A 16,218-nucleotide genomic window follows, 5' to 3' on the forward strand; every position below is an offset into this window, starting at 1 on the left:
CCTATGCATTACAATGTGCTCAGACACACATAAAAGCCATGAGACCCTTGTGACAAGTCTTAATGACACAAACCAGCATCGATGAGGCAATCCCTTGAGGCACATGCATGTTATTTCCCCAGCTGATTATTATAGTTCTAAATCCTTCTAACATCTGCGAGCGTTCATTCCCTCACAGAAAAGGGATGCTATTCACCTTCCCTACTGCCAGAACTGACTGCTTCAGAGGACTGTTCCTAGAGAAGGCAGCCAAGTCTCGTTGCACAACGTTATTCTTAGGAGAAGGCTTAAGAAGAGAAATGGTATTTACACCAAAGCTTGAGAGCTAGGCTGACTCATCATGACACCAGACACACCGCCAACATAACCTTCTGCAACGAACCTGCTCCCTTCCTTCCACCTTGGGGGTTATCAGCCATCAGCTCCAGGGGCTGTGATGACTTCCACCAGTTTCACCTGCTGGGGGGTCTGGGAGGCTGCCAGCAGCCAGCACCAGGGGCAGCACCTTGGACAACTGCTGGCACCACCACAACCACCACGGGGATGCTCATGAGTTTACCAGCAGCTGGCTTCGAGGAGGTCCCTTCCAACTGAACTGTTCTGTTCTAGTCTAATCCAAAACGACTAAGACCACCCATCACACCCGGTCAATGGGAGGAGATGCTGCTCACAAGGTGGCCAATGCCAGAAAGGAATTCTTCTGTGATGTCTGGATTTGAGAAAGAGCAAGACAGGAAGATTTCAGCTGTGCACTGATGAATATTGATGGTTTGGAAGAAAGACACAGCTGCTCTGGCATCAGTCATCTGTCTGCCTGGAAATTTCCAATTCAAATTAAAGCAGTCTACAGAACAAAAGGGATGACACAGACACATGGAAACACGTACTGTGTTGCTGATGAGCTTTATTTTCTTCCTTCCTCCTTTCTGCTCATCTGCCAGCCTCTTCTCATGCTGAAGGGAAAGTGTTGACAGACGCTGCGCCTGGGAGGATGAAAAGGAGAAAGGTCAAAAGAAAAGCTTTATAATATTATTATCATAGAATCATAGTACAGTTTAGGTTGGAAAGGACCTTGAGATGATTGAGTTCCAGCCCCCTGCCATGGCCAGGGACACCTCACACTAAAACATCTCACCCAAGGCCTCATCCAACCTGGCCTTGAGCACTGCCAGGGATGGAGCATTCACAACCTCCCTGGGCAACCCATGCCAGTGCCTCAGCACCCTAATAGGAAAGGATTCCTTCCTTTGAATTCTCCACTGGATTCAGCCATTTCCAGTGGTCAACTTTGTGAAACCATTCCAGAAAGTGAAACAAGTCCACCTTATTGCAACAGAGCCTGCAAGACACACGTGTTTCTGGAAGGTGATCACTTACTGGACAAGTGAGAAAGAGAAACCAAAACTGAGCAAATTAAAGCCAAAGTTTGCCTTGAAGGCAGGTTCCAGCAGAGCTGGACTTACAGCTACCCATCTCGGGGTAGCCCTGGAGCGTGCACACATCTGTGTGGGACTGATGCCTCATGTGTCCCTTCCTGCAAGTCCTCATTTCCTAAAGAAAACCTCTCTCAAGGGGTGCTGAGAAGGGAATCCTAAGCAGCCTTGCAGAAAATAGCAGGGCAGATGAGACAGGAGCAGAAATACACATGGCTTGACAAGCTCCTTTAGCACCTCCCATCCCGAGTAACAATGAACTGCATCTGTACTGCAAGGACTGGGAATAGTGGTGCATCCCTCTGAAAGAGAAGTGAGCAGTCATAAGCCAGAGGAGTGGAACTGCTTAACAGCCATCTCTCCAATACCAAATCAAGCCAGAGTCAACCACATCAAAACCAACTCAACCAACACAAGAAACTGTGGGCTCACCTCATTATGCCAGCTGATTTCTACATACCTGTTGAGAAAGCAGGTATGTGAAGTGATTTACCTCTTTGCTCTTGCCTAATAAAGGGATTTCATAGCAAGTGTGTGACTATCAGTGCATTTACAGAACAGGGTTGCTCATTTGTGAGAGGAAGCAGTGAGATGTAACAGAAGCCCCATGCTCCACTCTGACTTCTGTCTATGCAGATCCCAAAGCTTCCAGTCAAATTAACTACAACTAAACCAGCAATACCAAAAGTGAGCAAACCACTAAGGAAATACCCTCAGATTTGCCATTTGTACAGTCAGCTGCTGATACTCAAACACAACCTTCAGTGCACTCATACCACTGCAAGGATGTGGGATTCCAGACAAGCCTGGCCATGATTTAAGTGCACATATAAATATATTTAAGCATCATGTAACAGAATGAAGAATCGGAATAGAAGCAAGAAATTAGATATTTATGATACATCAATAAGTCAGAACAAACTATCAAAACCATCTCCTTAATCCTGGACTACGTAACAGCATGATCCTGAAGAAAGAAGGCTTCTAAAAGACAAGTTTCCACAAGGCATTTCTCAAGGGAAAAGGGATCAAAAGGAACTGTCGAATCATTCTCTATATGGATTGAGGAACTAGCTCTTGTATTTTGATTTTTTTTGAGAGGACTAATGCTTCTTTCCCTGGTTTTCACCCCAGCAAAGTGTTTCAGAATGACAGCAGCTGAGTTTCCATTACCGGGGGAACAAGGGCACAGCATAACCTTGATAAAAGAACAAATGGTAACACAGACACTACCATGGGTGGTGAAGGGAGATGTAAAGCACAGCAACCCCATTACCAGTCCAAATCCAGCGCTGATTAAAACCAGCTCAGTGCTGCACTCTGAATGAAAGCTGCTCCCCAGAGGCACTCATTGCATGCCTCAGGGCTCGCTCCCCACATCTCCAGTGCCAGAGGTCATTGATTTCAGCGCAGCACGGGGTGACCCCACAGTTCTCTGCAGCCACAGAGGAGCAGTAACACTGAACCCAGAGAGTGGAGAGGAGCTGCCTCCCTGCCAAGCCCTTGGGCCCATCCACTTCTATGACTAAAGGAAACGCTGCACTATGCCAACAGCTGTGTGTTAACCACATATTGCAGCCGAGTCACCAAAGCCCTGAGGATGTGCCTGGCTTTCCAAAGAACAACTTCTGGTGCTTACATTGTGAAGGCCCATGGGTGATGGGGCCAATTTCTCACTCAGCTGCAGACAAGTTAAATGCTCATTATCCTTGTCTGCTTCCCCAAGCCTGTACCTCCCCTCTGGCTAGTCCACAGCTCCAGCCATCTGCCTTAGACCTCAGATATTCCCCAGATACCTCCCCATTTCTCCCTAGGCGTTCTTCCCCTAAGCAAACCTCTTGGGTATGTTGCAATAGGCATTCCTGGAGGCCATATGCTGGTCATCAGCCAAACTGAGCCTGCAAGCCAGCCCTGCAACACTCCCACTCATGGTAGCACATAAGAGAGCTGCAGACAGGGATTTTGGGAAAGTGAGAACACCACAGCCTAACCACCACTGTACCGAAAACACCAATCCAAGAGGGAAGAAAACAGCACAGAAGCAGCTTTGCTGATCTTAATGGAGTAGAGGTCTTCTGGTTCAGATAAAATATCCTGCAAGCCTACAATACTCATTCTCCGAGTTAAAGCAAAGATTTTTAATCTGAAAAGTGCCATTTCTAATCCCTCACCCTTTCTGAAACCCAGTATCTGGTCACAGCCCAAGTGCTGACACAGATTGCACCCAGGAGGAGCCGTGTAGCTACCAATCTCTCCTCTGAGAGCAATCTGCTCTCCAGAGAGCACGGTTAACTCCAGGAATCTATGTGGTCAGCAGCCATGGAGCACAGCACCACTATGTATTGTTGGTCATCCAGTTGAACGTGGCAAGGAAACCCTTTGATTAAGCTTAATGATGAGAACTTGCCGATTACAGTGAGTTTCTCTTGAGAGAGGGTTGAACCGGTACTCTTCCATCAATGCCAAACTCATTTCATTTTAGAACCTACAGTTTTCACTTAGAAGCAAGCATTTTGCTTTGCCATTACCTTTTCCTCTCCTGACAAGTCACTCTCCTCCTCTGTACCTTCGCTGCTCTTCTCACTGCGCTCCAAGGCGTCCAAGAGCCCGATACGTGGTCTTCTAGGCGAGATGGCCTTTGGTTCATATGCCATGCACAGGCTGGATGCTCCATCTCCACTTGCTGGCATCACAGCATGACAGAGATGACAAATGAACATTCCACATCGTTTCTTTTGTTTTCTTTGCCTTAGTAATAGCTCAGAATCCTATGGAGCAATCTACACAGATGTGTTGGTTTATTTCACACCCCCCCCATCTTGCAAAACTTATATGAGTTGGTAAGACGACTGTTTTGGTTCCTTACCTCTCACATTGCTCAAGCATTTGTTACCAAAAATGCAGTGGACTTCTCTCAAACTATTCCTTCAGTGATGGTCATATTTAACCTCAAAATAGCTTAGAATCAATGGGAAAATTCTTACTGCAACAGTAACCCCCGTTTAACTACTTTAGCTTTATAGAGTTCCCAAAAACTCAGTTCCTGTGTTTGAGAGATTCTGGCATGAAATATGGTTTATTATTTTTAAGCAGAACAAGGTTTTTTTGAGGCTACAATTCTCACAGTGTCAATACCTGTAAGAAAATCACCCTCAGGTCCCAAGAATACATATTCTCACTAACCAGGATCCAGGTGTATTTGGCTTCAAATACAAATTTTGAGCTGTAGGTCAAGTTAGTATCAATTTGCTGCTTCTAAAAGGCATTCTCTTCAAAATGTATTTCCACTACTTTGTGGAATGACTTCAACAGTCAGCTACTAAGAAAAGTCCTTCTGAGAAGGAAGTATATTACCCTATAAATTAAGGAAATCAGTACAAGAGACTCTTTAGCCAAAACTGATTACACAGGCGGTTTGGTGTTACAGCAAACGCAATGCCACTGAAAAACGTGTGTCAAAAGGCAATGCAGCTTCTTCCCTTCACCTCCAGCCACACACTGCAGCCCATCCTTTGAGATGGGTCTAGCAGTCACATGGATGAAAGGTGAATTGGTTCAGCAAGCTCACCTGCTTGCTCTCAGTTGCACAACAGATGGATTCAAATCAAGGGAAGGAGCATAAGCACAGGGTTGGAAACTGGGGGAGAAAAAGCAATGCCCTTGGACAGCCTGCAATCACACTGGCTTCCATGTAATGTGAAATCACCTTCACGGTCACTCATCATGGCCTTGGAACTACGGTTTTAAACACAACTTCATTGTTCTGCTCCAAACTAGCAACCAATCTAGAGCAGAACGTTCCCAAAGAATACCTGACATGGGAAACACTTTGTACGCTGGCATGAGCTAACCACAAATCTTGATAAACTTCTCTGTTCCAAGGTAAATGCCAGCTGTTTTCTGAAGTCAGATTACTGTGCAAGAGCCATGTGTACAACAGGATGGAAGACAGACACATGAAAGTCAGCGTTAGTCAGACACAGACTTTGGTTGTTACTTTTTGAACGACATTCCACCAATCTCCTCCTGTGCTGCAGGATGGTTCTTCAAGCCCCATCTGCCTCTTTGCTCTATAGCTGCAACTGGCTCTCCCTTTATCTCATACTGAGCTATGGCCTCCTTGATCACACTTTTACATCACTCTTTGAGCCCTCCTTGCTTTCTCTCCCATTCCAGTTTCTAGTCTCTTGCTCCTCCTTTTTTGGTCCAGTTTAAACCAGAAAAATACCTCTGTGAGGGCCTACACCTACCTTTTCGTTTCCTCTGCAAACTGGGAACATGGTCATCCAAGTATTTGGCTTTTCTCAGGCAGAGGATCTGTTCAGATGAAGTAGATGGTACCGCATCGCTTTCTCTTTGGGAACCAGCAGAGCCAGAAGGGCCTTGTGGCAGGGGTAGGGGCATCTGCAAACAGTTCATGAAGTGTTACAGCAGGCAAAAGCTACTCTTCCACACCCCTTCCTTTGCAGCCAAAAACCCAAAGGCACCTCCTTTTTCCCCCAATAATCCTGGACAGCAAGACCAGTGGATGAAGGGTGGTAGGCAGGCTTAGCACTAAGTGACCTGTGCAACAGAAAAAGTGCCATGATCCTGCTAAAGAACAATTGCTTCCCAACACTATCCCTGCAACACAGCTCCTCTGGCAAAGCTTTTTGGGTTGTGGTTCTTATTATACCATGAAACTCCCATTTAGGATCAGAGAAGATCAAGTCACCCACTACCATCCATCTGTAACTTAGTATTTTAAACAATCTGTATTTGGCCAAAGCATCTTCCAGGAAGTCATCCAGGTCTGTACGTGAAATTGTGTTTGTTTTAATCTAAATCTCTGGTTTAGGGACAGAGAATTCCCCATTCTGTCTTCCAGCCCACTTCTCCAGTCAGTTAGACTTTTTACAACCTTACTTTCTAAAATCAAGGAACTAATACAGAGAAAAAGAGTTTCTTAATGCAAAGCGAAAAGCCGTATCAGTAAAGATGACCCAGTGATGAAGTGCATGAATACTGATGGGTTTCTCTCACACTCTATGCAGGTCAGCTTTGATTTAAATTTAAGGGTTTGACGATTCTTCCACACATACACCCTCTCCCTGTGCATGAGACAGAAAGCTTTTTGATGCTAACATCAGTACCAGTATTTGCACACCATCTGATAAAAGCTCTGTTTGGAAGGAAGTGGGAAAGGAAGTTATTTTTGTGAGCTAGCCTAATGAGTTGCCCAGCATGACAGCACATCCTGTCCCAGCTCACCCATGGAGGAAAATGAGGCATCTCTTTCCCATAAACCTCCCAGTGTTTGGAAGTGGCAAATTACTCCATCGCATCCCTCACCTGGCTCAGTATTCCCCATTTCCAACACTAGCAAGAAAATTTATGGAGGGTTTTTCTTCTTAAGACACTTACAACTTCTTGAGCAACACGGTAGAAGATGGAGACACTTCTGACTGCATGTCCAAAGTTGTCATAGACGTTCACGTAGGGGCGGACCCACGAAGGCAGCTTGCATCTCACAGTACCGGTTGTGAACCTGCGTAAGATTGGAAAAAGAGGAGAACTGTTTGCCACGTTGGCCTAAATGAATTAAAGAAACGCTTGATCAGGGTCCAAAAGGACAAGGGAGGAGCAGCAAGACAACAGATTGAAACAGTGCAGTGAATACAATGGGGTGATGAGCTCACTCACGAGAAAATGGATTTGTTCAGACCTTAACGTCCTGTCTAGCCCTCACCATTCTATGATCATAGAATGATTCTATAATATAGCATCATAGAATGGTGAGGGCTGGAAAGGACCTTAAGATCATCCAGTTCCAACCCCCTGCCACAGGCAGAGACACCTTCCACAAGACTAGATTGCCCAAGGCCCTGTCCAACCGTGTGCCCACTGTCCCCAGTTGAGCTTCAGCACTGAAGGCAGCCAATTAAACTCCTGTTGCCTATTGTATACCTACTATATTAATTGATATTAATGGATATAAATGCAATATAATATTACTATAAAATCTATTATGTAGTTTCAGTAATACAATCTTTTCTCCTCACAAAATACTGCATCTGCCTTCTCAAGTGAGAGAGAGAGAAAATGCAAACCCGTAAGTTATTATCCATAATTTCCAGCAGCATTACAAACAGGACTTCAATAAATGGGTTTATTCTGCATTAATACCATTCATCTCTTCCTGCAGCTCCAAACCCAGGATATTTTGGGAGCAGAGGATCAGGATCTCGCTACTTTCCTCAAGTAGTGCAGTATATAGCCAGTCATACAAAATAATTGACTTACTTATAAACCACAGCCTGCTCCAAACAGTAACATCAGCAATTTACATACAAGATAAAGGATAAATACAGGGATATAAAGATGTTGATGTATGTTTATGCTCTAGAGCCCAGGGTTCACCTTTCATCACAGAGGAAGATAGCACCATAGTCCTGGCGATGTCTGATGACCCTGCCAATAGCCTGGTTAACAGCCCGGGAAGCTTGCTGGTTGTACCACTCCCGCCCAGACAGATACTGCAATAGGTGGGAGGAAGAATTAACATTAATTGCCAGGTAAAACGTACTCTATGAGCTGTACAGTCACTATTTCTACAGAAATAATAAATCACAGCCAACAAAATCTACTGACAAATCTCTGGAAGCCTAGGAAAACCAGAACAAGGTTGACTTGAACATCACCCGACTTGCAGTGCACAGAAAACTCAAATAGAGAATCCCAGAGTGGTTTGTGCTGAAAGGACCTTAAAGCTCCTCCAGCTCCAACCCCTGCCACAGGCAGGGACCCCTTCCACTGGAGCAGCTTGCTCCAAGCCCCTGTGTCCAACCTGGCCTTGAACACTGCCAGGGATGGGGCAGCCACAGCTTCTCTGGGCACCCTGTGCCAGCGCCTCAGCACCCTCACAGGGAAGAGCTTCTGCCTCAGAGCTCATCTCAGTCTCCCCTCTGGCAGGTTCAAGCCATTCCCCCATCCTGTAACATACATACTCTTGTAAAAGGCCAAAGCAGCCAGCACAGGCAACTCCTCCTGCCGACTCTCTCTGGATCAAACAATTCCCATAGAAAAATGGATAGATAGTACAAAGAGCTTGACTGAAACCTTAATTATACCAGTTTTTGAGTCTCTATTTGATTGACACTGGAGAAAGAATTCAGAACCCTTAACATTATCTAACTAAAAGTGACTGCATTTGTGACAACCTCCTTGTGACATTCAAGGTCCCACAAGGCTGGGAGGGTAACAAAAGCCAAAATCCACAGACAAGAGGGAGAAACAATGACACAAAGCTGCAAACAGCCAGCAGTGGAACACTGCCCAGTATCACCTGTGAACCCGTCCCATGTCTTCTCATCTCGTCCAGAAACTGCATCTTCAGAACAACCCTGGGCTCCATACGCGGAGGAAATGGGAGCCCAGTAATGATGACTCCCCGGCCATTTCTGTCTGCAAAGTCCAAGCCCTCGCTGGCCTGAGGAGACAGTGCTTCCTGTTATCAACAGCATCTGAAGTGATGTTTCAGAGCAATTCAGGCTTTTCCCTCTATTAAATTTAACCCCTAGACAAGCATAGCGTATGAATATGATTGCCTGGTTTCAACTAGATTTTTTTCCTTTTAATATCAAGCCTTTAAACTCCTCCTTTTGCTCCAGGAGGCCCTGACAAAGCATCCCCTCAGCCAACACAATAATGAACAGCTGTATTCAGACATCTGAAGTATCAATCAATACCTCTATTTAAACCTTCCACAGCCTGAATTGCTAACAAGACATAAGAACGTGATAAAACCTTTTCTGACATGAAAAATGAACACAGTCATTTCAAAGCAATAATGGAAAGGTCTCAGAAGTCTGGTTAAGAAGTGAGCGAGTTTTAGAGCTTTTGACAACACAGCTCTTCTGGTTTATCTTCTCAAATAGCACCAACTTCGTAGTCATACAATTAACTCTTTGACCTCAACAAGCTAAACAGTATGCCCTTCAACTGCCCATTACTGCAAAGCAAGATCTCTCCACAGACCCGATTCCTCTCAGGGTAATACACTGCTGTTGGCAGGATGGGAATACTCAGCTGAGAGTCCCACCACAAAGAGCTCTGTCTGTCCTTCACTGATCTGACAGCCACTTTGCAGGCTGGGACGGAAGGTTCAAAGGAAATCTCTTGGTAAGCAGCACCACAAAGGCTTTAAGAGTAATCTATGATTCTGCAAATATTCCCACTGCTAATCATAAACCCATTTATCAGCACTGCAAAGTGCAACTGAAAAGCCAAATGGACTTGCAGTTCATGTAAATGTTCTAAAGCCAAGCAATATTTCTGGTTTTCAGCAGCATTGTTCTAACACGCTTCATTACAAATGTTTCCTCTAGTTCTCCTCCCAGACAGCTGTTCCCATTTAATGTGCTGAGCTCTCGGTGAGCAGCCAAGAGGAAATGCAAGTACGATGATGCTCATCCCATTTAAGGAACTCGAGACATATTTCTTTAATAAAGACATGAATGAGGCATATATAAACTTGATATCATTTGGAAAAGGCTTCGGGGCATTCTACTTCTCTTAGTTTTATCTCCCCACATGTAATTACAGTCAAGTCATAGGAATGTACTGAAATCCGTATGATCTTTTCCCCATCAACTATACAATCCGAACTCAGATGAAACAAGTTCTCAGTTACGTTACCTTCCCCCGACATACTGCCAGAAAGGCAGCCCCATTGGACTTGGGACAGACAACTCTATTATAGTAGGCATCTATTACCTAAAAGGTAAACAAGTTTAAGCAAGAGCAGGAATGTTATTACCCTTTGAGCAAGTAGAAAGCTGGTATTACCTAATTTTGACTTGTACACAGATGTAAAATGAGATGAATTTGGCTTAGTATCATTTTCTTTACTTTTATTAGTTACAAGTGTGAGAAGCCACTTGCTCAGCAAAACCATCACTGTGAAGCCTAGAACACATCTGGGTAAGCATAGAAGATTCATGTCAGATGCTTCTGAGAAGAAGGTGAAACACAGACTGTTGTGTGGTTCTGCAGATCCCTGAGGAAACCAGCAAACTGGGAAAGCGATCCAAGGATATCACTTACTCTAAGAAGCAAACAGAATGCCTATAAATAAAGAAGATGACACTGCTCAGCTCCTTAGCATCTAAAGCACAACAAGCTGGGAGGAAACGTCCTGCAGGACATTAAGAGATGCTGACTGGTGAAGTGACTCCAGGATCCTAGTTTTTTAGTTATAGTTATCCTAGGGTAACAATTTGTCCTAAAATCAATTTTATCCCAGGATGTAATTTGGGTTTCAAACCCAAACACACCTCGGGGAAGGCATTTGAACATAAAACGTTTCTGAAAGCGTTACAGGTATGTAATGCAAATAACCCACCTCTGAAAAGCTTCCTTTGTTCCTGGGCTCCACAAACATTGCCTTCACTTCTTCTATTCTGCTAGCAAAATCATGCTCCTGATAAACAGATGATGAACACATCAGAAACAGCCATGTAAGCACGTACCAGAGGAGACAATGTATTAAGATCCTTTTGGGTTTGGTTCCTGCAACACTGCACTTCAATATAGTGTGATCAAAATAAAAGAAGCCTGACCTGGGCTTTTAATTACCAGATTTTATAATTAACTTATTAACAAAGAACTTTTAATGAGCATGGTTAGGCAGCATAAGGACAAACTGTCTGATCTACGTAACCAAACACCTAATAAAGGCAGAGCAATGAGCATACTCTCCAATATTCCAGGCTTTTATCCATGACAGGGTACGACGAAAAGAACACCAACAGTCCATCTGGCACAACTCGCACCAAGTTACCTGCAGAGAGATGGATAAATGAGTAGCTGAGGGAAGACTGCAGAGGCAAAGTAACAGCATGGCTCCTTCCAAAATCTCTCCTACTTTCTTAACACCAATATTCATGTATTAGAAGTTGCTTTACATTCATAAAATCAGTTCAATAATCTTGTCATGAAGGTATAAACCTTAATACAGATGCCTAACTAGCTTTCTAAAGCATAGTGTTAACAGGATAAAAGATGTGAGCTACACCAAACACTACATCATCTGCCACGGTGTCCCTTGTGACAGCAGGGCCTAGTTTTAGATCATTTTCTTCCCTGCAGTCTGAACGTTCAAAGCAATGATGAGGTACCACAAGACTGCTTTCAAGAGTTTCCTGGTCACATAGAATACACTTTTCTAGGCAGACTTAGGGCAGGCTTGACACAGCACCTTTAAAAGCACCACAAGAAACTACACAGACTTCTGATGCTCAATTGCCCTCGCAAAGGATGCTCGGCTGCATCATCGCCGTGCATCTGCGCCACCTTCTGACCGTGTTTAGGGACCACATTTCTGACCCAAACGGAAACACCTGACAATAAAACAACTCCCAAGTTGGAAACATTAAACCTAGGATGCAGACACATTTACAATGACAGCAGCCAGCTGCCTGGGCAAACAGCAGCACACAGAACCAGAGAGCAGTTAGATAACACAAAGCAATCCTTTACCTTTCTCTGCCTTAGTATTTCTCCTTCTGGGACTCTTATAAAAATGCCATGCAACAACCCATTTGACATCCACACGCTTCACTTACCAACTGTTTTCCCCAGAGAAGATAAATAATCCTCTGAAAACCTATGAGGAAAAATCAAGTAGCATAAATGTACTTCCTTGTCTAGGTACTTCACACATATTGACACATTATATGTATTTCACACGTGATATTCATCTCACACAGCATAGCCATGCTTAAAACTGCTCTCCTTCCTGCAGCAAGCACCCACAGGAAGGACACAAAACTTGTAAAACCTTGACTACACATAACTATTAAATATTCTTATTAGCACTGCAGATGACCTGAATTTTGGGAGTATCAAAGCATAATAAATAGAAATGGGCAGCATCTGAGCTCTAGGATTAATACTAACAATTAAAGGCTCTGCCTGCCAGAGTCTGGAGATGCTGCCAACTTACACTACAACTGTTTAAATGAACTATTGATGAATCAGGTGTGGTGAAGCTGTCAGGTTACTATCTGGTTATTATGGTTATTACTTACCTGGGGCATAATGCAAATCACTGTTAGGTTGACTGAAAAAGCACTGCCCTGCAATGAGGAATATTTCTGTGCCTTCCAGCCCTGACTGACATCTCACCTGGGCTCTCATGCCTTTATGGTTCTTTCTTTCTTGTGCCTTGTAGGTCTGGGTACTGTTTTCCCTGGAAACTTATATATGCAGGGATAAACCCAAAGGCATTTACTTTTATAAGCCCTAAAAATACCAGCATCACCATACAGACACTGTCAAAACAGCACCCACTGGGAATTCCCTTCCTGCAAAAAAGCAGGTGCTCCAGGCCTCAGGAGGGGGATCCCCAACCTTCTCCCTTCAATAGACAGCATCTTCAATGAAATACACTGAAACAGCACATGAAGCTTCTGTAAGTGAAAAACACAGTCTGAGGGGTTTCCAGAGGGCTTATTCTGTGTAAAATCCACTACAATTGCCGAGTCCTTTTCCAGTTCTGTGGAACATATGCCATTCCTCCTGATTTGGTGTTTTTTTTCCTCAGTAAAAGCTCTTGGAGATCTATTTTCCTGTATTCCTAAAAATGAGTAAGGCAGGCCTGCAGCAGGCTAAGTCATGGAATTCTCAGCCAGCGTTTTCTCTCTGATGTTGAAATGGAGAGAGATTGAAGAATGACGTGAAGAAAGCTAAATGGGAGAACATGTGTACCAGACACAAAGAACTGATTCTCATTTCAAAACACTACAGAGGGATCGCATTCCCAAACACGGTTCTAGCATCCGTGGGATGCCTCTCTTTAGTAACTGCAGAGAACTGGCACGCACAGAGCCTCCTGACAAGTGCATCAAAGCCTGAAACTGCCTCCTAAAACTGTATGCAGAGGTACCAATGAGATCATCGCATTGCGCAATGAAGTCAATACACAATGAAGTGAGTTTGGCCTTCTCTGCTGGCACCAGATGTACCAAAGACCAGAAAGGCACAGGCAAAATGATGAAATACTAGAGAAAAGCAAGAAAAATGAAGATGAAAAGCTTGTTGACAAACATGTGGATATGTTTTCCTTAAGAAGGCAATGCAGAGGTAAAAGAGAGGCTAGTCAATAAGGACTTGAGTGCAACTCAGTGCTCTGGCATTTAATCTCTTCCAGCCCTCCAGCTCTCAGTTTTAACACTAGTAGTTAAAGGGTGGTGTTACTGAGCACAGTGGTTATCCAGGTAAAGAACTACAGAGACCACTTATTTCAGGAGCATCCTCCTGTAAGCAGAACGCAGAGCATCCTCCTGTAAGCAGGACGCACAGTGTCAGAACACAAGACTTCAAACCAGAATTCCACATGGAAGTTCATTACCTTCTTTCATAGGTAGAAGTCAGCACAGTGCCATCAGGTCCCTTAGAAATGATCCCAACCCAGAGCTGGTGTTTATCAATAACATGAGGATTCTCCAAGCGAACGGGAAAAGGGCTAAAGAAACAGGAAAGTGAGATCCCAGACATACTCATTATGTGATCCCCTCCTGGTTGCCAGCCCCAAACACTCACAGATTCAGGTATAAAATCTAAAATCATGAGAGCAGATTGTGCCTTACCTGTTCCCACATCTAGGTACTTACATCTGCATTTCCATTGTAAATGATGAGAGGGGGGAGAGTGTCCCACTAGTAAGGATAATTGTCCTGACTCCTTGCCGAACAAGCTCATGCATGCTGTATCCAGGGCTGAAACACCAGTAGCTTAAGGTCTTTTCTGTATCAAACAAAGAGAAAACACCAAGAAGCAAGTCTGTTAGTGGTAAAATTAGAATTTGACACTCAAATAGCACATTCCATCTGAACTCCTGAAAGCAAGCTGGCCAGCAGCTGAACGTAAAGTTCCAGACACATGGTATGTTCTGCTTTGGTCCATCCCAGATTTTATTGTTATGCCCATTCAAAATACAGGTTTTAAAGGTCATTGCTGCATCACACCTTAAACAGATTATACTTTTAATCAGAGGGTGGTTAAAGACAGAGCATCACATCTCATTGTTACAGGCAGGTTGAGCAGACAAAACTACTCGGTCCTCCATCCACCGATTCACTTCCTGCTGGCAAGGATAAGTGGAAGCATGGTAGAAGAACTGTAGAATACTGGGATGAAGGACAAATGACTGAAGTTGGTAAAATATCTCTACTCCTGCTCTTGCTTGAAAAGAACCCCTTCTCCATTAGGAATTTCCAACAGCCTTTCACCTAAACATTCTATTTTCTCCATAGTCAACTTCCAAACCTTTGAACTCCTGCTCAAATCTTTTATGTGGTATGGATATAGATGTGCAACACCGCCTGGCATGCTATGAATTATCAACAGAGAGGACAAAGAAAAATGGATATATCACACCAGCCCTTCTGTCACTGTTCAGCTTATAGTCATACCACTGTTGGTGCTGCTGAAAACAGAGACAGTCAATGCAACAATCATCTATGCTGACAAGATCAGACAAACAAAACTATAGCTTTTGGCTCCGATTCTGTTTTGCACAATTAGTTTCAGTAACAAATATATATATGCATCATGTACATGTCTTTTATGTGCCCACCCTTCATTACAAGATTGGCTTTCCAAAAGGAGCTGGCAGCTTCAGGAAATCCCCACTAACATGTGCCCAGTGAGTCACTGCTTAGAATTACAAGAGAACTTATCTTTAGCTAAAGTTTTATCTTTCATCTCATGTGGGCAAATCCATCCAGATGGTGTCTGGATTGTAGACAAAAAAAAAAAAAAAATCACATTCCACAATTTGGCAGAACCTGCATCTTTAATTCACACTGAGAATCGGTGCAGCTTAGTTAGCATCTGTGGATGAACAGGCCAGTGTCTACACACAGGAGCAAAGTCGCTTATGTCAGGAGCCTAAGAAATCTCAGCATCTGTACAGAATGATGCTTGAGTGAGTAATTTCCATAAAGCCCTTTGGAAACAGCCATTCCTGAAAGGTTTGCACTATTTCCATACAATCTGCTATGCCTCTACAGGGAACTGGAGGCTTGCTCAGTTTGGTCCAGCCTCCACTAGGTTTGGGCACAGCTCAAGCCTCAACATACGTCTGTTGCATGAGGACTTCTAAATACTGGTTTTATTTGAGCAGGGAATATATTGGTATGTGTCTACTAAATCCCCAAAGAATCCTGTGTCTGCTTTGTGTTGAGTTTGTGTCTACATCCCCCAAATCATGCAATAAACCCAAAGTGTTTCCATCAGCCTCCTCCTGCACATGTTTAACAAAACCTACTTCGATTTATTCCTGTGACTTCTAACTCCAATTGAGCAGTATCTCACTAAAACAATACTGGCAGAGTCCCAAGCAGCACAGGTCTCTGGGGGAACACTTCAGGGGACATTAGGTGCCAGCCCACTAAATTCATGGAAATTCATTCTCCAAAAAGTGTTACTTCTGTCCTTAAGAAAAGGACTTCCATGAACCACATATTTACATTCTCAAGAGCATTTAACTGAGTAATTAAGTAGATAGTTATGTGGCAAGGTAATTACAAAGATCCTTGGAGAGTACTCTCCTAAGAGGGCTTAAGGGATCTGCATCTGTCTTCTCTAATCAGAAAGGGGTTTGTTTTCCCCCTAACTGTACTTATTCCAAAAGCATCAGAAAGAAGGAGTCTTGGAGCCAAACAAAGCCAAGCTCAGTGCTGCCTTACAGGAGCCTTAGGACAAGCCTTTGATTCAGGAGCCAAGTTTTAATCCTAAATAT

The 16,218-nt window shown here is 43.8% G+C and overlaps 1 protein-coding gene across 1 annotated transcript in view; it reads right to left on the bottom strand.

The window, feature by feature from the left end:
- RTEL1 (regulator of telomere elongation helicase 1) overlaps positions 1–16,218 on the bottom strand; it is a 37,273-nt gene that overhangs the window by 7,742 nt on the left and 13,313 nt on the right. The window contains exons 17-28 of the mRNA XM_057416545.1: positions 14,087–14,219; positions 13,825–13,938; positions 12,038–12,078; positions 11,168–11,253; positions 10,816–10,893; positions 10,110–10,187; positions 8,758–8,901; positions 7,833–7,948; positions 6,837–6,960; positions 5,684–5,837; positions 3,962–4,116; positions 888–983 (exon numbers count right to left, since the gene is read on the bottom strand). Coding sequence (XP_057272528.1) covers positions 888–983; positions 3,962–4,116; positions 5,684–5,837; positions 6,837–6,960; positions 7,833–7,948; positions 8,758–8,901; positions 10,110–10,187; positions 10,816–10,893; positions 11,168–11,253; positions 12,038–12,078; positions 13,825–13,938; positions 14,087–14,219 — 1,319 coding nt within the window. The remainder of the gene's footprint in view (positions 1–887; positions 984–3,961; positions 4,117–5,683; positions 5,838–6,836; positions 6,961–7,832; positions 7,949–8,757; positions 8,902–10,109; positions 10,188–10,815; positions 10,894–11,167; positions 11,254–12,037; positions 12,079–13,824; positions 13,939–14,086; positions 14,220–16,218) is intronic.

The sequence above is a fragment of the Pezoporus wallicus genome, unplaced genomic scaffold (assembly GCF_028554395.1).
Source record: "Pezoporus wallicus isolate ANWC-B61680 ecotype Strahan unplaced genomic scaffold, APGP_CSIRO_Pwel_v1 contig_13399, whole genome shotgun sequence".
NCBI classification, from domain to species: Eukaryota; Metazoa; Chordata; class Aves; order Psittaciformes; family Psittacidae; genus Pezoporus; species Pezoporus wallicus.